The following is a 25400-nucleotide window of genomic DNA, read 5'->3' on the forward strand; positions in this document are numbered from 1 at the left end:
GATGTCAACCTGAACATTACCTCACACCAGAAGTCCCAGCCAAACAGGGCTTATAATCAAATTTTGTTTTTGTTTCTTGGGTTGTTTTTTTTAATCTCTCAGCCTGCACAATGAGAAGAAACAGACATTTTCCACATAAATGCATTTTTCCAATGCTGAAAATGAAACTGTCTCAACAACTCATGGAAATATTTCTGTAAAAAGTTAATTGTGATAACAATGGGTGGTATTCCACTAAGCTTTGCTCGGGGTAAACCCACTGAAGTTAATGACCATTATGAAGTTAAATGTCCATTAATTTCAATGGGCCTACTTTGAGTAAACCTTAGTTTACTCATAACCTTTACAAGCTGCCAACTCCTCAACCCAGTTTCAACTATTTAAATTTTCCCACTCTGTTACCAGGCTGGTGGTATATCTGTTAGCAAGGGGGGCGGGGAAACAAACCACATTCCTGAGTTTACATACTTAAAAAATTTTGGTACATGTTCCATATTATTTTCTTCTAAGTAGCGTCTTCGACTTCTCTGGAGTTCTTCTATTCTTAGTTTTTCTGACGCTGCTGCTTCTAAATCTCCGTCTTCCAAAAGCCTGCAATAAAGCAAGTGGAACTTCAAATATACAGTATACCAACATTCAAGCACTGGAACGAATCAACAAAACCCCAGAGATGACAAACCTACACACATCAGGAGTTGCTGGATCCTTACCATCCAGATACTGCAGTTCAGATAAAATTAGCAGGGATGAGAGCCAATTAATTAAACAAATCTTTAATTATTAAGCATGTGAGTTTTAGATTATTGTCTGTATACTGACTTGCTGATTAAACCAGAATAAATTAATATTAGTTTTTTAAAAGCACACAATTGTTTTCAACAGGCAGCATGCTTATTTTGTTTTATGCAAACCCCATGCCAATCTTAAAAGAGTCAGTTCCTCTTGGGAGAGAAGAGCAATGCCTCTGCTAAGACAGTAGCTGCCCAATGTAACTTTTATAGCTACCTGAATCATAAACAAACAAACCTTCCTGATTAGTGTGAGGCAGACCCTTAGCTGATCAAAGGTTTTTTAAGCAAGTCATGCTACAAAGTGATGGACTAAACTAGGAGTGGGGAACTTCAGGTCCAAGGGTCACAAGTGGCCACCATGTGTCTCTCTGTCCAGCCTTTGGGACTCTGCACAGGTGACACCCTTTCACTGGCCCTGCTCTGCAGCCTCCCTGGGTGTTTTTGCCTGGCTGAAACGTGTCCTTGTACTGCAATAGTGCCTCTTACTTACCAGGTTTACTTGTGTGTAAACCTCTATCAGGGCCGGTGTTGGGAGCAGGCCAGCAATAACTCGCAAGGCGTCAGTGGAGTTACCTCTTTGTTCAAATAAACAACAGCTCAGGCCTAGTGAGCACAGCAACTCTTCCCAGCAGATCTTGCCCCAATGAGGCAGCTGCGAGGACTGAAGGGCCACGCCTTCCCAGTGCTCCCCAAGACTCTTCCTCCCTTGGGTCCTTCCCTAGCAATCTGAGACTCTGGCACCTTGTCTGTTTTTGCTCCACCCTCTTCATTCTTCTTCTGGTTCTGGGAGACCAGGAGGGAGGGGAGCTGGTCACCACAGGAGAGGGAGACCCCCTGGCTTCTTCAACAGCCTGATTCATCTCTGCCTGGCAGCGGCGTAGCGTGGGTTGTCAGCACCCGGTGCAAGGCAAGTAATTTGCGCCCCCTAACCCGGGGCAAGGCAAGTAATTTGCGCCCCCTAACCCCTAACCTGCCGCCGCTGCCAGCTTCTTCTTGCTGCTGCCTGGGCTGGTCTGGTGTGGTTCTCTCCCGCGCTCAGCGCTGCGCTGGGCGGCCGCTGCACTGTCCCTCCCCCAGATAGTCCCTCGCTCTCTCTCCGCACCACACGCCTGGCACCCACCCCCTCCACAGTGGGCGGCGACCCAGCGGCTCGGATCGGATTCGCACAGCCAGCACTGCAGTGAGAGAGAGTGAGCCAGGTAGGGGCAGAGAGCTGCAAGTGCGAGCACGCGCCCCCCAGATGTTGCGCCCGGTGCGGCCAGCACCCCCTGCACCCCCCACGCTACGCCACTGCTGCCTGGTAGCCTCCTCCCTACTCTCCAGCCTCCTCTCCTGCCTCTGATTCTGGACTGCTCTCTGCCACAGCCTCTTCCTGCTCACTAAAACCTGTTACCTTCAGCTTACAACACCTCCTCATTCCAGACTTCTCCTTCTGACCACTCATCAACATCCCATCACCAGTCCCCTGGCTCTGAGCCTTCTTCCCTTGGGGGTTCCTGAGATGGTGGCTCCCACCACTCCTTTGCATCCAGTCAGTCCATGGCAACCTCTTATTTTTTGCTTGGCTGGAAAGTAGCCTACAGCACAAATTTAAAAGCTGCACCTTTTGTGCCTGGATAAACTCACCCACCACTGAGTCCCTGGAAAATAGCCCACGAGGGAATCTGGCCCTCATGCTAACGAAGCTTCCCCACCCCTGGACTAAACATTGGGGTCCTGAAAACAGGTGCGACCTACAATCTATGTTTGAAAGCAGCCGCTGAGCATTAAATAACGACAACCAAGTGATTCTTGCCTTTGGTCTGGCCTGAACCGGGCATCTGTTCTTGGAAGAAGATCTTTCAGTGCAGGATCTAACTCATTCAGCTCAATGGCAAACCTTGTGAAGCCATAATAACGCTCGTAGTTGGTGGGCATGGAGCCTGCATTAACAGATAAGACAAAGTGAATGGCTAAGCATTGTGAACGGAGAAGACATAGGTATCCTGATCAAATTTGCAGATGACACCAAACTGGGAGGGGTGGCTAACACCCCAGAGGACAGGATCACACTTCAAAACGACCTTGACAGATTAGAGAACTGGGCCAAAACAAACAAGATGAACTTTAACAGGGAGAAATGTAAAGTATTGCACTTGGGCAAAAAAAATGAGAGGCACAAATACAAGATGGGGGACACCTGGCTTGAGAGCAGTACATGTGAAAAGGATCTAGGAGTCTTGGTTGACCACAAACTTGACATGAGCCAACAGTGTGACGCGGCAGCTAAAAAAGCCAATGCAATTCTGGGCTGCATCAATAGGAGTATAGCATCTAGATCAAGGGAAGTAATAGTGCCACTGTATTCTGCTCTGGTCAGACCTCACCTGGAGTACTGTGTCCAGTTCTGGGCACCACAGTTCAAGAAGGACACTGACAAACTGGAACGGGTCCAGAGGAGGGCAACCAAAATGGTCAAAGGCCTGGAAACGATGCCTTATGAGGAACGGCTAAGGGAGCTGGGCATGTTTAGCCTGGAGAAGAGGAGGTTAAGGGGTGATATGATAGCCATGTTCAAATATATAAAAGGATGTCACATAGAGGAGGGAGAAAGGTTGTTTTCTGCTGCTCCAGAGAAGCGGACACGGAGCAATGGATCCAAACTACAAGAAAGAAGATTCCACCTAAACATTAGGAAGAACTTCCTGACAGTAAGAGCTGTTCGACAGTGGAATTTGCTGCCAAGGAGTGTGGTGGAGTCTCCTTCTTTGGAGGTCTTTAAGCAGAGGCTTGACAACCATATGTCAGGAGTGCTCTGATGGTGTTTCCTGCTTGGCAGGGGGTTGGACTCAATGGCCCTTGTGGTCTCTTCCAACTCTATGATTCTATGATAGTCCTCTGAATACAGAAGGTCAAAATCCCTGCTTGCAGCTCCTGAAGTTGGCTCTAACTACTGGTGATAAACTGACACTGGTCAAACGTCATGCAAGCCCTGCCAAAAGACAGTCAGCACCTCTCACAGTTCTAACCACTGTCTGTGGGGTGGACTAAGGCTTGCTCTACGTGCCACTGAGCTGCCACCTGAGGTGGTGCCTTCTACATATCTTGCTGCCATTATACACAGTGCCTGGGCATCCCAGGGTTCTTCTGCCTCATTCAGAGCCTTTCAACACCAGCATCCCCTCACTCCCGGAGGAGAGTCATGCCGGTCTGAAAACTCGGCCTGCTGGGAGAAAATTCATGGAACAAACACTTTTACACCGTGAGCATGATAGGGCACTATGTGGGTCCTGCTTCAAGTAGCCTCCACCTGGGGAAAAATTAAGTTTGATCCAGGCCAATAGATGGCCCAGCTATTAAAACGGAGAGTACTGAAGCATCTATTAGGGAGAGGAGAATACCTACGAGCTGCATATGAAGATGCCCTTGGCCACTGGTCCAGTGTTGTGTACTCTGGTAAAGGTTCTCTGACAGCCACCTTTCATAACCCTCTTACCAGAGATCTTTAGAGGTCTCACTGCTGGGGTCTGAAGCTCAGGCCTGATGTGATAGCTCAGTTGGTGCTGATAACCCCAAGGTTGCAGGTTCAATCCCTATGTGGGACAGCTGCATATTCCTGCATTGCAGGGAGCTGGACTACAAGATCTTCAGGGTCCCCTTCCAACTTTACAATTCTATTATTTTACGTGGCCTAGCACGGAGGAATGGCTCTTCCCTGCACCTGCCACTGAGGTGAGACAGTCTGTAAACCAGAGCCGAGTTTATTTCTCCAAGTAACAGTTCGGAAAACGCAACTGGTATTCTTTGTAAATTAGGAACAACCGATACACCAGAGCTTCCATTTTCAAATCAGGTGGTCCTATTATTGCTGTGACAAAGAATGCTTATTGGAGACCAGTAAATGAGTACAGTAGTACCTCAGGTTACAAACTTAATTTGTTCCAGAGGTCCTTTCTTAACCTGAAGCCATTCTTAACCTGAGGTGCGCGTTCGCTAATGGGGCCTCCTGCTGCCGCTGCGCTGCCACTGCACGATTTCCGTTGTCATCCTGGGGCATAGTTTGCCACCTGAGGTACTACTTCCGGGTTAGCAGAGTTTGTAACCTGAAGTGTTTGTAACTCAAAGCGTTTGTAACCCGAGGTACCACTGTAATTAGAAATCCCCAATTATTTATCTTTCAAAGAGGAAGTATGCAGTATTTTGTAGTGCAAATACTTCCAGTCTTGCTGTGTCTACTTTTGTGATTGGGTTTGCAGCACACCGGGAGATTTATCTCTCCCTGCCTCTGCCAAGCCACCAGAACGGTTACTGTGCATAGAAAACAGTTTCTATTGGTGCCAGTGAGAGTTTTTAAGCCTTGCAGCTGCTAGGAGGAGATTTTCAGGAGACTCTGTGACTGAAAGAAGAAAGGGATAAATCTCGCCCCCATACATCCTGCAATCCCAGTGACACTGGCTCCCCGCACTTGTAATTAAATGAAAACAAGAGATGTAGTGCATGAAACATAGCCTGCAGCTTGGCCCCTTCAGTCTATCTAAAAAAGCCTTCCTCAAACCTGGCCCTCCAGATGTTTTGAGACTACGATTCCCATCATCCCTGACCACTGGTCCTGCTAGCTAGGGATCATGGGAGTTGTAGGCCAAAAGCATCTGGAGGGCCGAGTTTGAGGAAGCCTGATCTAGAGTCATTCCAGTCTGCAGTACTTGATATGATGATGAAGCTCCTTCACCCATAGTACAAGTATTGAATCCACCCCACCGCTTTACCTAAAAGAGCTGTTCCTCTAATAGGTTCATACCTGGTCTCCATATACATTTTGCCGAAGGCCCAACTCCACAGTACAACCCTTCATGCCACTTCCCAAAGAGGCGGTGTACCACCTTTCCTTCTTGGTCCATGACAACGCCTTGGACTTCATTCACGTTCGAATTCCAGTAATTCACCTAAAAAAATAATAATGTAAGGAAACAAAAGATCTGTGGCCTTTTTCTTAACTGTTAAGGTAAATCACCCCAGTTTCAGGTGCCTGGGGTATAACTAGGTATCAACTTTCAACAAGACCAGGCAGATCTGTATCACACCCATCCAACAGCTAGGCAGTGCCAATGAGCTGCCAGAAGCGGGTGGGGAATCGGGATGATTCAGACACCACCACCCCTTATCGTATTGTGCCAAATATCTTCAAATGCAGTCCCAAAGAGGTGCAGAGGATAAAGACCTTGCCAATGCAATTAGCATGTCCGCTGGCAACCAGTGAAAGGGTCTTATATTTATTGGCCACACTTTGGTGCACAGATTCATACAATTCATACAACTGGTACCTCCAGCTAGTGAACCTGCCCTGTGTGCTCCTAGAAGCTGCTGTGCAACGGGCCACCAATTGCACAAACACCCTTTTCACTGTTCATAATGAGTACCAAAGAAACATTACCTTGATGAATGTGAGTTTACAAATACAAACGCTGCTTTTTGTGTTTCTGATGGTTATTTCTCCATAATGTTCTATCCATCTCCTTCCACTGAGGATGTTGTGTATGCAAGTAGTGACTTTGTTCCATACGTAGGAATCACCGTACCTGCAAAGAGAGTTAACTGTGGAAGCTGTGCTCCAAAAATGCCCTTTCCAAACCACTGCCTATTCACAAATGAAACAGTACTCCCCCTTCCAATATTGAAAGCCAATGGACCACCAACAGAACTCAAATATGAAAATACCCACACTTTTTACACGTATTTGTGTCCTTCTAGGGGCATAGCTGTCAACGTTTCCCTTTTTTTAAGGGAAATTCCCTTATTCCGAATAGTATTCCTCGCAAGAAAAGGGAAAAGTTGACAGCAATAGCTAGGGGTTGAATTGCAAATCAATTAGAACAATAAATAATTTAATACCAGTTTATAAAAAGAAGGTAATAAAGCAAAAGTACAACAATAAAATAAGAACAAAACAGCAGTGCAGAATGGGCAGCAATCATAAACACCACCCCCACTGATTTCCAAAGCCACCAAAGGTCTGGGTGAATAAAGATATTTAAAACTTATATCTAAAACATAAGGAAGTTTGAGTGCCTGACAAATGTACCAGAGGGAAGGGCCTTCCACAGCCAGGGTGCCAATACTGAGAAGGCTTTGCTTCTAGTAGCCATATATCCATTGCACTTTTGGAGGTGGAGGCGAAAGGAATAGGGTGTCCACAGAGAACTGGCAGCCCCCCCCCCCCAGTGCTTAACCACTGGTTATTCTCACAGATAGTCAGTCAACTCTGTCCCACTACAGACACTTAAAAAGATGCTCTGTGAAACATTACAGCCCTCTATAATGAAGATACATTTTGGATAATATTATTCTAAAACAATCTTTTTATGTTGTAAGCTGTGATCTCTGGATGAAGGGCAGTATATAAATTTCATTTTTATTTTTTTTATTATTATTAATCCTTCTGCCAGACATCATAGTATGTGTTTTCCTACTATGGTTACAATGGTTCCGCACAATATTATATAAAAAAACCTGTTTTGTCCTCAAAATAACTCTATTAAGTAGATTAGGCCGAGAAATTGCGAGTTGCCCAAAGCCCCACATTGAGCTTCATGGTTCATTAGAGTTTTGAACCCAGTTCTCCCCAACTTTTAAGCCCATTACGCTGTTCATTCCACCGGACTGGTTCTGAATGAAATAAGATGAGATGAGCAGAGAAACTACAGGATTAGCTGACCAACTGCAAAGAAACTTCAGGAGGTACACATTGCAGGACAGTAATACTCTCCCAAGCTTCCTTGCACTGAAACTGGACTCACCCTTATCTGCCACACTCTATAGGTAAGAGTTCATGTCATTGTGAAACCTCATGTTTTACAAGAACACACCTCACTTTGAGTTACCATGATGCCTCTGACCTTTATCCTCCTAGGGGAAATCCGAACAATTTTTACAAAAAATAATAATTTGGAATATGCTTCCTTTTACTGTGCAAAGCAAACACTCACAGTACTAAAATGTCTCCCACTCAGGAAGCTGCTGTGAATTAACTAGCCTAATGTTCACAACTGTTTGATCAAACATAGCTGCAGCATCTAGTAATAGCAGGTAGAGCAAGTAATTATTCAGAGATCCCAGTTGCCTTATCACAACATGCAAGCTGCTGCTATGTGCTCCCTGCCTTGTCTGGCTTCAGTTTTGCTACATTATTCATCAGTGTGCACCTGGGACTTGAAGTGCCTAAATTAGTCTCATGGAACTGCTTTTCCAGAATGAAGAAGAAACAAGCAAGCAAACAAACAAACAAACAAACAAACAAACAAACAGGAAAAGAAGAATGGAGAAGCTGCTTACTTTGGAAGCGTGACATTCAATGTTCCGATTGGCAGTATCTCCATTGACTTGCCCCAGAATTTGTTTTTCCACCTGATATCTGAATAACATAGCGAAGATTCAGAAAGCTGCAAATTACAGAAGTTCTACAAATGCAACAAACCATTATTTCTCTTTGTCTAATACGAAAGTGAAAGACCTAAAACAGTAGGCTTCCCAATTATATTAACCTTTTCGTTAAATTCCACAAAAATGAAACTATGCAAGTAATTGTTAAGTTTTCTTTTTTAAAAAACAAAACAAAAACAGAACTAAATTTGGTCTTTAGGCTTGTGAATTAAAATGTATACCTTGCCAAAACACAAAATTCTTTGATTCACAGTGACAGGCAGAAATGGGTGGGTGGTGGCTAACCTGAAATAAAAAATTACGGTGGTGAGGAATTGTGCAAAAGACTTTCATTTTTATCATCACTGTAACAGACACCTTACATAAAAGAGAGATGATGGAGCAACAGAAAAAGCTACTGCTATTCTAGGCTGCATCAACAGAAGTATAGTGTCCCGATCAAGGGAAGTCATAGTACCGCTCTATTTTGCCTTGATCAGACCCCCACCAGTAATATTGTGTGTATTTCTGGGCACCACAATTTAAGAAGGATATTGACAAGCTGGAACTTGTGCAGAGGTGAGTGTCCATGATGATCAAGACTCTGGAAACCTACCCTTATGAAGAACAGTTGAGAGAGTTGGGTATGTTTAGTCTGAGAGGAGATATGGTAGCCATCTTCAATTATCTGAAGGGCTGTCACAGGGAAGATGGAGCAAGCCTGTTTTCTTCTGCTCCGAAGGCTAGTATCCGAACCAACAGATTCAAGTTACAAAAAAGGAGATTCCAATGAAACATCAGGAAGAACTTTCTGACAGGAAAGTTCAATAGAAACAGATCCCACAAGAGATGGTAGACTCTCCTTCCTTGGAAGTTTTTAAGCAGAGATTGGATGGTGATGTGTCATGTAGGATCTAGTTGAGATTCCTGCATAGAATCATAGAAATATAGAACTGGAAGGGACCCTAAGGATCATCTAGTTCAGGCATCCCCAAACTCGGCCCTCTAGATGTTTTGGAACCACAACTCCCATCATCCCTAGCTAACAGGACCAGTGGTCAGGGATGATGGGAACTGTAGTCCCAAAACATCTGGAGGGCCGAGTTTGAGGGTGCCTGATGTAGCTCAACCCCCTGCAATGCAGGGATATGCAGCTGTCCCATATGGGGATTGAATCAGCACCACGCTCTAACCAACTGAGCTATCCAGAAACTTGGACCATTGCAGGGAGCTGGGCCATCAGGGTCCCTTCCAGCTCCACAGTTCTAGGATTCTATGATTTCTGCAAAACTGGATTCAGCTTTACAATGCTGAATTGCACCTAACGCTTGAAAAACAAATATATATCTTCAGATCTATTTTAAAAGCTATATATTTAGATTCATATCAGCCAACATTCTGAAAATAAGATGAAATGCATCAACCAAAATAAACAAATAAATTAAAGTCACGGTGCTATTTAAGGGTCTCTTTTGGAACAGATTTTACCTGCTCCGAGAAAAAACGAAATCCTTTGTCTTCTCTAATTGATTCGTAAGTTTCACCAAGCACAGGGTTAAAAGGCTTGCTTCCAGCTCTGTAGTAAGTGGAGGCATATCCTGAAGTTGCAAAGGCAGCAATAAGGACCTAGTTAAAACAAAGGGGAAAAACTTGAGAAACAATATCTAAACAGTACTGGAGAGACTGTGCAAGCAAACGGGTGTTTCCTTTTCTGGGTGATGGCAGCACCTTTGGCGTTAGTGCTACAACTGCAGACAGCAACTCTGTTCTTGCAATAGCAGTATAGCCACTGTCCCAACATAATAAAGGACAGGGAAAGTCATGCTCCAAGTGGTGGGAAGGTAGGAACGCGAATAATATCCATGCGAATCTGTTCCCAAGGCAAACAGTATCCAAAGCAAGCTTAAAGATGAAGAATATATTTGCTATTTTTGTCTTGGGATCAGAGACAATTGTGTGGGGAAAGAAAGGATGTGCGATCTGAAAAGCCCTTAATGGGGAAACATGGGTTTTTTTGTGTGACACAAGGATCTACCGGGGGGGGGCTAGCACTCCCCTTTTTGCATTTCCAGTTTGCATCCTCCCACCTTTTCCATATAAGCAATTTTACTCTAGCTCGATATCCTGAGGATTTTTATTTGGGTTTTATTAGGCACCATCCTCAGGTGCTGACAAAAAAAATAACACCAGTTAGTCGGTGATAGAAGGGGGCAGAAATGGATGTGTCTTATGCAATTAGAGAAAGCAAAGAGTACTTTCAGATCTCTGGGGAATTGTCATCTCTACAAGCCTATTGAGAATCATCTCATATTACAATTTGGTCTGTTTCGCAGACCCGGAAAGTGGAGCACCACTCCTGTGTATAGGAATATAATGGAAGCAGTCCGCCCGGAAACCCACCCCCCATTCATGCCATCTTGAAAGTTGTCTTGAGCAAAAGCATTCCTAGCGGGGCTTGCAGAGTGGAATTCCCCAGCGATTTGCTCATTGCCAGAATATAGGGCATTATCTGCCTTGCACAGAAAAGGGTAATATAGGGATGTGGCTACAGCTTTGGAATTCACAGGTCTGACAAAATAGATACACCGACAAGTGAGTGATCACTCTCTGCAACAGAGGCTCTAGCGGGTTTTTTTTTGTTTTTTTGTTTTTTTAAACTACTTATTTCCCTTTAGAATCGCTCAAGAGGCTAATACCAAGTGCCTTCTCTTGCATTACCTTAGCAGTGTGGCCGCTACGGTAGCATCACTCCTTTCCACACTACGAAGGCAACGTCAGAAGTTTCAAACCACGTAGCACCTGAGACTCTTAATATCAGGGTTGCGGGTTCAAGCCACAAATTGGGCAAAATGTGGGTTCCTGCACTGCAGGGGGTTGGACCAGATGACCTTTGCGGTCCCTTCCAACTCTACGGTCTTACGATTCTATGTGGGAAGAGCGCATACCGTAGCATCCTTAGATTATTTCATCATACTAGTATTGTCCCGTTTGGAAAGCAAGGCAATGGGGGGGAGGGGGGGAGGAAACACAATATAGGCTCTTCCCACATGATCTGGGTCTCCTGGCAAAAGGATGTCCGTGAGCAGCTTCCATACCGCAAAGGTAATGTGAGGCTGGACCCTAAGACTCACTACAACATGTATGCAAGTTCATTCATCCGAATTTATACTGCTCCTGCAAGGCTCCACTTATGTGAGCAGTTATCTGCAGAGATATAGCCAGCCAAGGACCATCTGAACTGGTCGTAAGAAAGTACGCCAACGAAAGGAACAGGCTGGATAAAAAGTAAAAAAATCCTCTATGTCAGAATCTAGCTGCTTTCACGTTAGAGGTGAGCTTACAATAATGGAAAATGCACAAATGTACAGTGGACCCTCTAGTTATGTACCGCTCTGGATACATAACTTTCGGGTTACGAACGCAGCAAACCCGGAAGTGTATACTTCTGGGTTTCATCGTGCGCGCATGCGCAGAAGCGCTCTGCACACCGTGCGCATGCGCAGAAGCGGTGCCTCTGCCTACGGACTTTTTGGGTTGCAGACAGACCCCCGGAACAAATTTAATTCGTATCCGGAGGGTCCACTGTATTCAATATTAGAGCTCTAGGAGAGGGATAAACACATCAAGGGACATGGAATGGTGTACTCTGTCTGGTTTACTACCATTCGTTCGTAGGGGTCATCAGATTCAGCAGCCTTGTCCAAGAGTTCACTGTATTCCAGTTCCTCACAAAGGTGTTGCAATGTATTCAGAGGCTCGTTTAGCTCTACCGGCATGGATACTTTCGAGAGATCCTTCCCGATATTGTTCCTCAAAATGTTCCACAGGTTGATATTACTAGTATCAGGGCAGGGGGTCGGTAGGCATGTCCTTCGTCCATTTCTGAAAGCACCACCGGTCAGCTCATCATTAAGTACTGGAAGGAAAACAGAAGAACAGCAGGGATGTGAAATCCTTTCATTGATTGAAAAACGAAAAATAAAATGGTTTGTATCCAATGCTAGCTGTACTCAGAGTAAACCCATTGAATTTCATAGGCATGACTAACTTAGGCCTATTCATTTCAAAGGGTCTGTTATTGTTGTTATAGATTTACTTACACCCCACCTTTTTCCCTGATGGGACTCTAGGCGGTTTACAGATTAAAAGAAGAACCGCTAAAAACATAGGAAAAAACATTGTAAGAAAACAATTATAAACACGGAAAGAATTAAAACTATATACATATAATGAAATCTACTAAAACCATACAAATAATTACAGTAAAAAACAGAAGGAAGAGTGCTATTCTACAGTTAACAGGGATAAAAATGTAAAAGTGGCCCTCACTGATTTGAGTTGCATCCAGAGAGTGTTCCGATTTATATTGCACCACACCTAAAAAGAACACTTATTTTCTAAAACTTAAAAAAATTAAAACCCTGCATACATTGCCGAGAAATGTTGTCTGCAACACTGGTGTTGTCCTCTGATATGTTGTCACTCACGTCACTGATGTACGACTCATCATCAGAAGCCTAAAGAAGAAAACAAAGAGATTTAAATGAAAAGTAAATGGAAGCAGACGAGGAGGAGGAGGAAGAAGACAACAAATGGAACACTGAATAGAAATGTTTTTATAAATTCAAGTCCCAGTGACGCATGTATCCTAGAGTTGTTATCAGGCTGAAGAGTGCCCGTTTTGTGAAACCCTGGTTTGGCCAATATCATCCCATTTTTAGCTCGTGCCTAAATATGTAAGCTCTCCATCTTCCTCTCTGAAGAACAAGCTGTACTGGAAATGACTGTAGGTCAAAGAGTGTCTGTTCTATTGAATACAGATGACTCATGTAAGCCTATCACTGTCAATATGATATATAGGGGGAACGCCTCTAAATCATTCTCTGCAAACACACTTCAAACCCTGGTTTTAGAGAAGGGATGGGTAACTTTTTCTGGCACCACAATCACAGGTGGGTAGATGGTTGGGGGCTGCATCCCAGAAAGCATGACCGGAGCCAGTCACACTGCCATACCTTAAACCAACTCATGCTCACAGACAGTCTTGGAAAGACAGGTACCGTATTTTTCGCTCTATAAGACACACTTTTCCCTCCTAAAAAGTAAGGGGAAATGTGTGCGCGTCTTATGGAGCGAATGCAGGCTGCGCAGCAATCCCTCTTGCTGTTCTGGCTTCAGGGATAGCCGCACAAAGCCTCTTCAACAACATTTGATTCAGAAGATTTTTTTTCTTGTTTTCTTCCTCTAAAAACTAGGTGTGTCTTACGGGTCGAGTGCGTCCTATAGAGCGAAAAATACGATACATGGGTCGCACATGTATGTCTTATTTCTCCATTTAAATTACCTCCAACTGGCCTCCCAAAGAGCTGTATGCACAGGGATGCACACACTCAATCATTCATGGGAAGTCAGATGCTTCAGGATACAGTATAACCCCTTTTGAAGAGGAGGAAACAGTTCTCTTCCCTGCTGTCCTGCTGATGGCGGATTACCTGGGCAGTGGGAAGAGTGGGCAAGTTTTCCCCACAGCTTGGTGGGTTGCAGAGAGAGTAGTTGAGGGCCCTATGTGGCCCACCCCTGTTTTAAGGAAAGAAAAACAAATTTTCTTGCCAGGGCAAACGAAAAACCAGTAAGCGAAGGAACAGGGTGGGGGCGTCAAAACTGAGCTACTAATTTACTTCCGTCCAAAGAAGAGAAGATGGGGAAAATAAAATGGTAGCAATTTACGTGTCACTCATTCCACAACACTGCTGCCTGCTTTTGACAGGAGGAAGGCGGAGCAAATGGGTCACGAATTGCTGCCTCTGGCCATGATCTCAAGGCAATTAAGAGGCAAGCAGCTCCTTTACTCCAGATTAACCCGACAAAAATCAGTGGGACTACTCTTGGAACTGTCAGGTTGTTCTAAGAGCTTCACCTAATTCTTAGGACTTTGTGTGATAGGTTAGGATTTTTACCCTCATATTTCATTTTGAGATAGTGTCTTGCCTACGGTCAACAACTTAACCTCATAGTGGAGATGTGATTTGAACCAGGAGACTGCTGTGTCCATGTCCAAGCCTTCCGAATTAGGATCAAAAGTTCGGTAAAGGTAAAGGTAAAGGGACCCCTGACCTTTAGGTCCAGTTGTGGCCGACTCTGGGGTTGTGGCACTCATCTTGCTTTATTGACCGAGGGAGCCGGCGTACAGCTTCTGGGTCATGTGGCCAGCATGACTAAGCCGCTTCTGGCGAACCAGAGCAGCGCACGGAAACACCGTTTACCTTCCTGCTGGAGTGGTACCTATTTATCTACTTGCACTTTGAGGTGCTTTCGAACAGCCAGGTTGGCAGGAGCAGGGACCGAGCAACGGGAGCCCACCCCGTTACGGGGATTCGAACCGCCGACCTTCTGATCGGCAAGTCCTAGGCTCTGTGGTTTAACCCACAGTGCCACCTGCGTCCCCAAAAGTTCGGTACTTGACCCCAAATGCATTATAATTATATAGAGCACAGCAGAAGAAATAATCAGGCTTTCACTGCCTAACCTCGTTTTCTGATGAGCTTGCAGAGAGAAGCACCTCCTGCGCATCGAAGAACTCAGAGACAGATTCCGACATGGAGAGCCTGCTTTCATTAGAAACTTGCTGGGAGAGTGGGAGACTGACATGGATCTGTTCACCTGCCTGCAAAAAGGGAAAAACACACACATATGAACTCCAGATGCCCACACATGACAGAGAAAAAGGAAGGGCATGCCTAATCAATATATTTTATTGGACAGATGCCCTGCTTATTCCCTGCGTGGCCTCTCCTTCCTCCCGGTTTAGAAAATAAGCTCTAGCAAACGGAGAGCTCAGGTTGAAAAGAAGCCATTTTGCAAGGGGAGCGCAAACAACTTATTTTCCAGCTAGCACTCTCGTAACTCTTTTTTTGTGTGGCAGGGGACAGAGAGAAATGCCTTCTCTCAAGATTGTTCCTCTGCTACAGGAAAACCCAGCATCTTCCAGCACTGAAATGATACCTTGTGTTTGATGGGGAAGGGAGGCCCAACCCTCACCTGACACACTTCAGCTTCAGGCATGTTGTATGACTGCTTTAGCACAATGCACTCATGTCCTGAAGCCTGATCTTGTTTGTTTGCATGTATGCGCACACACAGGGTGGCCTGCAGCAAAATGTTGCAGCTCATCATCCCCTATTAAAAGGAATGTTCTTGTTCCTGTTTCGAACCATTCCTTCCTTCCCAACCTAGCTTTCTACTGCGTGCTAGTTTTTTTTTTGGTTTTTTTGCAACTGTCTCTACCTTTTGTGGATACTGAACACGCTCAGTGTTCGCCAGGCTGTTTTATGTTTGCTTGCAGGGGTTTTGTTTTGTCTTAGAGGGTTTTTAAAAGGGTGGGTTTTTTGTGCTTCTGCAAATAAGCCTGCTGATATGTTCTTCTTGTTTTTCTGGGTTATGTGGCCTGCATGACTAAGCCGCTTCTGGGGCAACGGAACACCAACACCAGAGCAGCGCATGGAAATGCCGTTTACCTTCCTGCTGGAGCGGTACCTACTAATCTACTTGCACTTTTTGGGGTGCTTTCGAACTGCTAGGGTGGCAGGAGCTGGGACCGAGCAATGGGAGCTCACCCCATCGTGGGATTCGAACCGCCGACCTTTTGATTGGCAGGCCCAAGGCTCAGTGGTTTAGACCACAGCGCCACCCGCGTCCCATGTCTTTGTCATTAGGAGGGAGCTTATCTATTTATCTGAAGCGTTCTTTACTTTACCCTTCAGTCAAACAGGTTCCCTTACCCATACTTTTCTACTGTACCCCAAATGAATACCAATCCAGTGCAGTGCCATTTCCTCAGAAGGAATGACCCACTAACTACGTGAGGGATAGCTCAGTTGGTAGAGCATGAGGGCTCTTAATCTCAGGGTTGTGAGTTCAAGCCCCACATTGGGCGAAAGATTCTTGCATTGCAGGCTAGATGATCCTTGCAGACCCTTCCAACTCTACAATTATATGATTCTATTTCAAATTTCAAATATGTAAATGTTTTCCTTAGTTCAGGTCTGGAGCTCACGTCTCCCTTAGCCCCCTCCTGTAGCAAAGCTCATCCTCTTGCATTACGCACAGTTAATAAGCTACGACTACAAGACTGGGACAAGAAAGAGCCTCACACCGTGGGGATGGTCACTCCAACTAACACAGAGACAAGACAGTGGCTATAGAAGCCCTGGAGCTCCAGGAATGGTTCAGGGCACTCTGCCTTTGTAGCACTCAGCAACTTTTATACAGTAGCCTCACACACTTATAAAAGGTAAAGGTACCCCTGCCCGTACGGGCCAGTCTTGACAGACTCTAGGGTTGTGCGCCCATCTCACTTAAGAGGCCCGGGGCCAGCGCTGTCTGGAGACACTTCCGGGTCACGTGGCCAGCATGACAAGCTACTCTGGCGAGCCAGAGCCGCCCACGGAAACGCCGTTTACCTTCCCGCTAGTAAGCGGTCCCTATTTATCTACTTGCACCCGGGGGTGCTTTCGAACTGCTAGGTTGGCAGGTGCTGGGACCGAGCAACGGGAGCGCACCCCGCCGCGGGGATTCGAACCGCCGACCTTTCGATCGGCAAGCCCTAGGCGCTGAGGCTTTTACCCACAGCGCCACCCGCGTCCCTTCACACACTTATATCTGACTATATAAATACACTTTGAAGATTCTTCACCCAGTTTTCTATTCTATAAAGCTGACTTCAAATGAAGGAGGCTCCGAAAGGAATTTCCATTTTTGTCCAAGCAGAAGGGATTCATCAGAAAAGCACATGGTATTGGTAAATGGTGGAAAAATAAAGGAAAAGGGTGTGGGTGTGTGAGGAGACACTGCAACTTTAATATCACCAAATACAGAGCGTTCAGTGAGACCAGAAAGAATTATCTTATGGTGTGCCTCATATGTTTAAATGACATCTGCTTTGTCTCACTTGGAAACCGAACTCTCCAGCATTTTGGAGCTCAGTAGTGGCTAAGGGAGGATTGGAAAGAGGGGGACCAGACCCTACACAAGCTTTCCTACTGGTTATAGGGCTTGTAATTCTGGGCAATCATTATAACTTCAGTTAATCTATTTCAGCAAGGCAGTATTAAGAATAACTAGCATTCTTAGCAATGGCAGTACATGTGGACTAATGTATTTCCCTTCCACCTTTCCATATTTGAAGTGTGAGGATTGGTAACTTATTGAAGAAAAGGGATGGAGATTAGGAATAAATGAGTGATTCTCACAATGGAGGGATGCAAGAGGTTGGAATGCCACCCAAATTGGAACTGGTGTTTTTCAACTTGTTCATCAATGATCCTGAGTTAGGAGTGAGCAATGAGCTTTCCAAGTTTGCAATTATCCCAAATTATTGAAGATGATTTAAAGAAAAATAGATTGCAAAAGAACTCCAAAAAGGATGTCTACAAGATGTTGAATGAGTAACATAATGGCAAATGTGGTTCAATGTCAATAAATGCAAAGAGATGAACATTGTGGCAAAAAAATCTGAAGTTCCTACATATAGTGATGGTGTCTGAGCTGGGAAAGAGATCTTGGGGTGGAAACAGATTGCGCCATGAAAATGCTGACCCAGTGTGCAGCAGCTATGAAAAAGCTAAAAATTCATGCAAGAGATCATTAAGAAAGTGTCTGAAAATTAAAAAAATGTGAATACTATAATGCCTTTGTACCAATCTTTGTCATGGTGATACTTGAAATACTGAGTACAATTCTGGCTGTGACACCTCAAACAAAATCTATTATTTTTCTGTAGAATTGGTAAAGGCCAACCCAAATTATAAGAGCTGGAGCAGCTCCCCTGTGAGGAAAGCTTACAATTTTTTTAGGCTTTCTATGTTTTTTTTGGGGGGGGGGAAGCTGAGTGAAAAGTTTATTTAAAAAATATACACAATATGGAGAAGGTGGATAGTCAGAAGACTTTCTTCCTCTCTCATAGCACTAGAACCCAAGGTTATTAAATGAATCTGACTGGTGAGACTTTCCCAAGCAACAAAAGGAAGTCCTTCTTCATATCACACATAGTTAGCTTATGAAATTGGCTGCTTCAAGATTTGTGGTGATTGCCACTAGGCCAGACAGCATTACAAGGGGGTGAAGAAAAGTCATAGAGGAGAAGGCTACCAGTTGGGAAGGCTATAGGCCAACCCTAGGATCAGATGCAATCTGCCTCTAAATACCTGTTGCTGGGCTGTGGGTGAGGTTTATTGCCCTCAAGTCCAGGAAATAGTGGTGCACTATGGGAAAAAGGCCGTTTGACTAAACTAGTCTGGTCCAGCAAGGCTCTTCTTATGGATTCTTGGCTGCTTGCTTACTTAAATACAAATGCACCAGAAACAGGGCTAATTCGTATTCTTTGAATGCTAACAACAAACCTTCCACTTCTCAGATTTCCAAAAGGAATCTCACATGAACTACTACAGCTCATTAATTTCATGAATGCTACTGGAAAATTTCCTGAATAGAGCCTGACCCACTGCTTGCCAGCTTTGCCAAAGAGAATGATTTAGTCATTAGTGATAATTAGCGGGATTTGACTACTGTAAGTCCATTAGAGCAATGACAAAGTCTTACCTCATCAGGACTAGGGATAATATTTACACTGACAACCTGATCACAAATAACAGACTCTGAATGTATTCTGTTCAAGCGACTCCTTAGTTCAGCATTCTGGTTGATAGCCTTAAAATAACAAAAATTAAATATTTAATTTCAAATGTACAAGACAGCGCAAAGCAGAGTCAAACCACTGCTGTACCCTATATTCGGGCAAGAACCAAAGTGTTATATTATATGGATGGTACTAAGCAACTAACTTTTTTCCTGCAACCATTAGTATTATGTCCAGCAGTTCTGGTTAGGTATCTTAAGTCAAATTAAACTCATTTAACTATTCTGGCTTTCTTCCATAGAAAAAAGGCTGCTAATTTGGTGAGTACACTAAGGATTCCTTGATAGAGGTCTGCATCCCTCCTCACTTTAAACAAGTTTATGGCCAAAGGCAAGCGGTGGAATAAATGTGATCAATTAAATTTATACATATGAGGAGCTATGAATAAGATACGAATAGTAGTGGAGAAGAGGGGTTGGTTAGCCCTTTCCTTCCGAGACATTTTTCTAGTCAAAATTGCCACCCAATGCGCAACCTCTTTTCCACCGGTGAATGAAAAGATATTAGGTTCCTACATCATTTTACCTGGTGAGAAAGGAACCTGGAGAAAGGATTATAAACCCCTCCTTTCTCTTCCAATCAAATGTACAGCTCATCCATAGTGACACGTCAATGTTGTTGTTTTTTAAGTGGGAACTGCTCCTACATCTCCTTGAGTTTGGTCCCAAGATTACAATCCCGACACCTTTGCTTTGGAGTAAGGTACTTGGTGGGACTTATTGTCTAAATATGCATGGGACTGGGCTGCCAGAAAAGTAGACACACCTTTAGCCTTTCCTTGCTTTGAAGGATTCTATAAGACAATGAAAGAAGAAACCCTAGTTGTGTTTGCTTCAGGGGAACCTGATTATTTGGAAGACAAGCACCATTCACAGCAAATGATTGTATGTTTCGCCAATGAAGCTGTTGTATTTGCTTCTGAATTCAATAAGCATGATTCAGCCTTTACATTTATTTAAGGTCACCCAACAAGACCAGTCTATCCTCTTGAATGCTCTGTGCAGCTCACACAGCATAAACAATACTGATACGTTAATGGGTCATGCTTATAATCCTTTAGCATCTCAACATTAGACCACTGATATTGTCCATAGTATATCATCCCAAATTACTGACATAAATGAAGACGTAATAGAGGAGCAGAAATAGTTTACACTTCCCAACATGTCATAACCTACAGCAGGCAATGGAGGACTCAGATGGATATGAGGTTCAGGCTAGATCTGATCAGAGTGGCTGGGGAAACCCAGCCAGATGGGTGGGGTACAAATAATAATTATATTTCATCAGAAAGAGAACCTCTGGAGCATTGGTCTTCAACTGGTGGTTTGCCACAAGAGCGTTACCAGCACACTAATGCACACTAAAAGGTTAAGAAATGGGTCCCCATTTGCATGTTTGGATTAAAAGTGGATCTTGGGTCAGAAAAATTGAAAATGCCTGCTCTATAGAACATAGCAATAAAACAGAGTTCTCTACCATGGTCTTAATCAGAGGATGACTCCTCTGCATACCATTTTTTTCCCTCCAGTCATGCAGAAGTCAAATTCTGCAAAATAAGGCAAGAGCCTTATTCAGCCAGATTCTCCTGGAAGGTGGAAGCTGGGACACTAGATCTGATCAGCTGGCACTAGTTCCTTGAAGGGGTAACAGCTTTATCTCTGTAGCTGTCTTAGCAGCACCCCTAGGAACTGTCCAAGGTCCTGTTCCTATCTGCTTTCTGCTTTGACTGGCCACTACCTACATCCCCTGCAGTCTAACGAAACTGGGCAAATAGTCACCAACCCTTATGCAAACAGGCAGGAAGAAGCAAACAAAGTAATTAATCAACTAAACTGCATTCGTTTGCCGCGAGTCAAAAAGAAAGTACTGCAACACAGAAAGTCTAAGCTCTGCAGGTTTGCGGCAAATGAGGTAAAGTATGCAAAATGTCCATATTATTTAACATTTAATTTGATTATTTTAAAAAGCCAGTCAAGTTTAATTCATTAGGTATGAATTTCGTACCTCTTTAATTTAGACAGCACTACCCGTACTAATTTAAGTACTGCAACAGCAAAATGTGGAGCAACAGCAGTGAGAAAGCAGGAAAAGGACTGATGAGATTTTGGAAAGCAGTACTGGAGGTGCAAAGAAGCTGAGACTGTGAAAGACACGCGCACAAACACACACACACACACACAGACTTGTAAGGAATGAACATTTGATGTGCTAACTGGAAGCTTCTTTTTCTAATCTCAGAGATTTTAAGTTCTACAGAAAATAAGCTACTCATATGAAGAGAAGGCTAGAATTCTTGGGAATCCAGTGGATTCTACACTGGAAACAAAAATGCATGCTTTGCACAATAAGTTCTTGGCTAAAGCACAATAAAAGGGGCAAAATGGTTTGGCCATTTCAAGATTTTAATTCAATTCTCATTACGAAAACCTTGCAAACACACGGCACTACTACTATTAATTTGCACAGGACAATGTTCCTGGTTCTTTAGAAACGAGTATATTGGCAGCTGTCCTCTCCAAAGAAAGTGCCACTTGTGCAGATAAAACAGAGACAGAAGACAAGAGAATAGAATCCAAATGGACTCAAGAATTAGCATATGACGCATACAATGAGCTGCTGTCTTCCCCCACTTGTTCTCTGCCTATCTTTTCGCAACATAGAGAAAAATATCTATTCTGGATACCGAAGGAGACCATAGAAAAAGAGGACAACTGAAGGAGACCATAGACTAAGCGTGGTATTAGGTGACATAACAAGAAAAGGTGGCGACATTGTATGAAGCAGAACACTGCTGAGAGCAAGATGACAGAACAGAGGTTAAACAACAGAATACCATTATCCTGGTTAAGTGAAGCAGTTCAACTGATGCTGCAGTCCTCAGTTATACTCTAGTGCATAAATCCTTAGCTCAATGAAGCTTCATAGTGAAAGCAAACTGGGTAGAAGCGCAGTTCTTCAAAGACTGAACTGAGTTCTGTCTGGTTAGCTGAACTGAAAATTGTGAAATTATCTTGTGTGTTTGTGTACATACATATGGACAAAACTGGATAAAGCTACCAGGGTAGATCAATGAGATTAGCCTCGCTTTCCTTCATTGAACATAATGCATAACTGGGGTGGGTGGGTGTAGATTTTATTGTAAGATGAGGCAAGCTCAAAGATGGCAAGCACGCAGGATACTGCTGCTCCAACATTAATATATCCAGTTTTGATGAAATGAGAATTAGAATACTCCTTGGGGTCCCAAGGTCATAAAGTTAGCCCCGCTGCAGGCTCAATTTTACAGCTATAGATATGCAAGTGATGCAATAGAAGGAACATACAAATACTTGAAGATGAACTGAACCTGAAGTGGGAAAAACAAGTTATCTTTTATTTGATTAAAGTTTTCCTAACAGAACCAGCATCCACAGACTAGTTTCTTTGTGATTATGCAACACTGGACTCCTCAACCTATATTATACCCTGTATTGAACAAAATAATTCAAAATGTAATGTGATATTAACAGTGTACAATTTTGCATACCATCCCACGCTTTATTTCTATATTTATCTGGGTTGTGGTTTTGGGGGGTTTTTGTATTTTAAAACTATAAATGAATAAAAAAAAAAACCTAGTATCGGGACAAGAAGTTGCCTTTATCTGTATTTTTCTTCTTCTTCTTCATAATCCCTAACCCCATTATGTTTGAAAGTATAGGGTAGATCAGGACAGGAATTTATCAGTATCGTAACATTTGATTTTGTCACTTGTTTTTAGAGAGTTATCTGGCATTTATGGAAAGCAATGCCACAAATAGCATTTACCACCTGTGGCAAACAACAGTTACAAATCACGGTATTTCCAAAACCAACCATCTGAAAACGTAGCAAATAGCCATGTAAGATCATACCTGTGAGAGGGATTGCCTGAGACAGGTTATCTGTGTATTGTGTCCAGCGAAATCATGTTCTGAAACCATCTGCTTAAGTTTCTCCTTCTCTATCGCTATGCTGTTGAAGGCAGACTTCAGAAGAGAATGTACTGGGGAGAAAACAGAAATGTCTCTGGTATACACCACAGGCCTCTGCATGCAACTTACAAAAAATATGTATCAGCAAACATTTTGAACAGTGCAATTCCCAATGCTACAGAAACAAGATGCAGATTTTGCAGGGCCGAGCCTATCACTTCCAAACTTCCATATGCCCTACTTTGAATAACCACGTATAAAAAACGGCCATTAGCCATGGCTGGAGTTTTGTCCTCATGTACACAGTGGAGCCTACGGTGCCATTATTCCTCACAGAGTGCAAAATCAGTTTAGTCTATTTTTCTCTCATCAACTACGGCTACTTCTCAAATATTCAGGGTATTTTCACACACCCTGCAAAATAGGGGGAAGGGGGGGATGAGTCACTCAGGTCAAGCATATTTATATTCTGTTCTTTAAAGCATATCTCCATGCTACATGATTCCCCAAACTTCTGAAGGGCATGCCATTTTTCCTGTCATTTATCACTGTGAAAATTCAAAGGGTTCAGTGCAAAAAAAAAATTTGGGGGGTGTCTTAATTTTTAGACTCAGACTGTAAGAGCCAACAACTTGTACATCTTTGGCTAGAATTTTAAAACATGGCATAGCAAGTGGGTGCTGATCAGGTGAAAAAAATTGCAAGCCATCACCTTGCAAGCTTGCAATATTCATACCCGTACTGCAAGAAATCGCTTCCTTGCAACTTCATCTGTGTGCAAAGGATGTCTGAGAAGCACAGCTGAAATAGTTGAAAAGTAAAACACAAGGGGTCTTCCGAAACTTAACAGGATAAGAGAGAAACCTTTGGTAGCTGCACATTCAACATGCTAGCTTCAGTTTCTCCCATATGAAATAATCAACACACACAATGCCTTGGCCCAAAGCTAGCCTACTCTGTATCAAAGGTTATTTCCACTGAGATGCTGCTGTTACGCAATTACCTTTCTGTGCCATGAGGCAAAACTCTTCTTGGAGTTTCAGGTAGTCCGTGGAGCTTTCCAGGGGGTCAGATGCATGGCTTGGAGGAGACTGAAATTCGATGTCTGCACAAAGATTAGGATTGGATGAATGCAGGCGAACAGGAGACATTGTAGCGCTGAAAGGAACCTAAATTGGAAAGCAACAGATACAAGGGACTGTATCTTTCTTCCACAGGACATCTGGCACAGCACTGTAAGACTTTTCTCACTTTACCATAGCGCTCAATATTTATGAGTCGTGGCACTGCTGCCAAGAGGTATCTTTTTAATCTCCTTCAAAGCAGGAGTTCTGCTCCTTCCCTGAAATCAATGTTGATGTGTTATAAGCGTTAATTTATGACGAATAGGATTTCAATTCAAACTTGCAGTTACAGCTTGTAACATAAAAAAGGAACAGTGCTTTCTAAGTAAAGCCAAACACAACCAACCAAATATTCAGTGTGGGACATTAAATAATAGAGCTTCAAGTGTCTTCTGATTCACTGGAAATCAGAAAAGTGAAGGGAGGCATTTTAGGAGAGAAAACTTTACTAAATTTGTAGTCTGGCCTTCCAAACATGTATGAATAATGTATTAGCAGCTACTGGGGGGAAAAGAAGATTTGAACAATACTATTTTCTCCAGCAAACTTAAAACATGGCTAAACATCGCCAAAGAAGAATTATGAACAGATTTATGAAAGTGCTGGTAAATCGGGAAATGGATATATAATATATGGCATTAGTACATCTACAAATCACAAAATGTGAAGTTAGATGCATTGAGTGCCTGTCTTTTAATGTAGAATGTCAATTTAATTTGTTGTATTTATCTACACATTGCACAAAAAGACATTGTGAATATACAACGCAGAGAAACAATCTTGAATCATGTCTTCAAGACACAATTTATTGTACCACCTCCACTTTTCATTTCCTTCTAAGAAATATGTTTGTATATATATGTGTGTGTTTTCTCACATTGCTTTTTTTTTGTTACACAGAATACACACAAACATATAAGCATCATGCACACATCTGCAGTGCTTTTTAAAAATAATATATTAACTATTCAGTGATGACATGCAAGACAAAATGCATTCAGCCTTAGGTGCATTCCGCAGCCCAATGTTCAAGCATTTTTGTGACCGAACTTGCAACCCAATTCAGCACTTGAATATAAAGTCAAATATTAAATTACATTGTTGTCCAAATAGTTCAAGTAATTTAAATGTCAATTTCTTTGGGGGGGGTGTTACAAAATATATTACATGCTTTTGAAATATTCTCAACAGGACCAGCATAAAAAGTCATATTACTTTACATTTCAACAGACAATGGATTCATTGGCCCTAACCAGTAGGAACTTCTTGGAATACAATTTTCTCCAGTTCTTTCAGGAACCTGGACTTGCACAGTATATAATATAAAGTTTTAATTCATCAGTTGAAATGTATTTTTGAGAGATTAGACATCCTATTCTGCCCACATATTTATTGCAGCTCTTCTTCTGCTACCCAGTCTCTTAACATTGGAACTTTACTG

The 25400-nt window shown here is 43.2% G+C and overlaps 1 protein-coding gene across 13 annotated transcripts in view; it reads right to left on the reverse strand.

The window, feature by feature from the left end:
* The window catches only part of OSBPL6 (oxysterol binding protein like 6), a 97803-nt gene that overhangs the window by 7442 nt on the left and 64961 nt on the right, over positions 1-25400 (reverse strand). For 11 of the 13 annotated variants that reach the window (XM_081023647.1, XM_081023645.1, XM_081023635.1 and 8 more), the window contains 13 exons: positions 23839-24004; positions 22776-22906; positions 18783-18890; positions 14713-14850; positions 12616-12703; positions 11849-12102; positions 9675-9812; positions 8429-8492; positions 8100-8178; positions 6202-6346; positions 5569-5713; positions 2587-2713; positions 469-591 (listed from right to left, as the gene is read on the reverse strand). In XM_081023647.1, coding sequence (XP_080879773.1) covers positions 469-591; positions 2587-2713; positions 5569-5713; positions 6202-6346; positions 8100-8178; positions 8429-8492; positions 9675-9812; positions 11849-12102; positions 12616-12703; positions 14713-14850; positions 18783-18890; positions 22776-22906; positions 23839-24004 — 1706 coding nt within the window. The remainder of the gene's footprint in view (positions 1-468; positions 592-2586; positions 2714-5568; positions 5714-6201; positions 6347-8099; positions 8179-8428; positions 8493-9674; positions 9813-11848; positions 12103-12615; positions 12704-14712; positions 14851-18782; positions 18891-22775; positions 22907-23838; positions 24005-25400) is intronic. The other 2 variants (XM_081023637.1, XM_081023639.1) reach the window with 1 other exon arrangement.

Source organism: Podarcis pityusensis, assembly GCF_964106645.2.
Source record: "Podarcis pityusensis genome assembly, chromosome: 1".
NCBI classification, from domain to species: Eukaryota; Metazoa; Chordata; class Lepidosauria; order Squamata; family Lacertidae; genus Podarcis; species Podarcis pityusensis.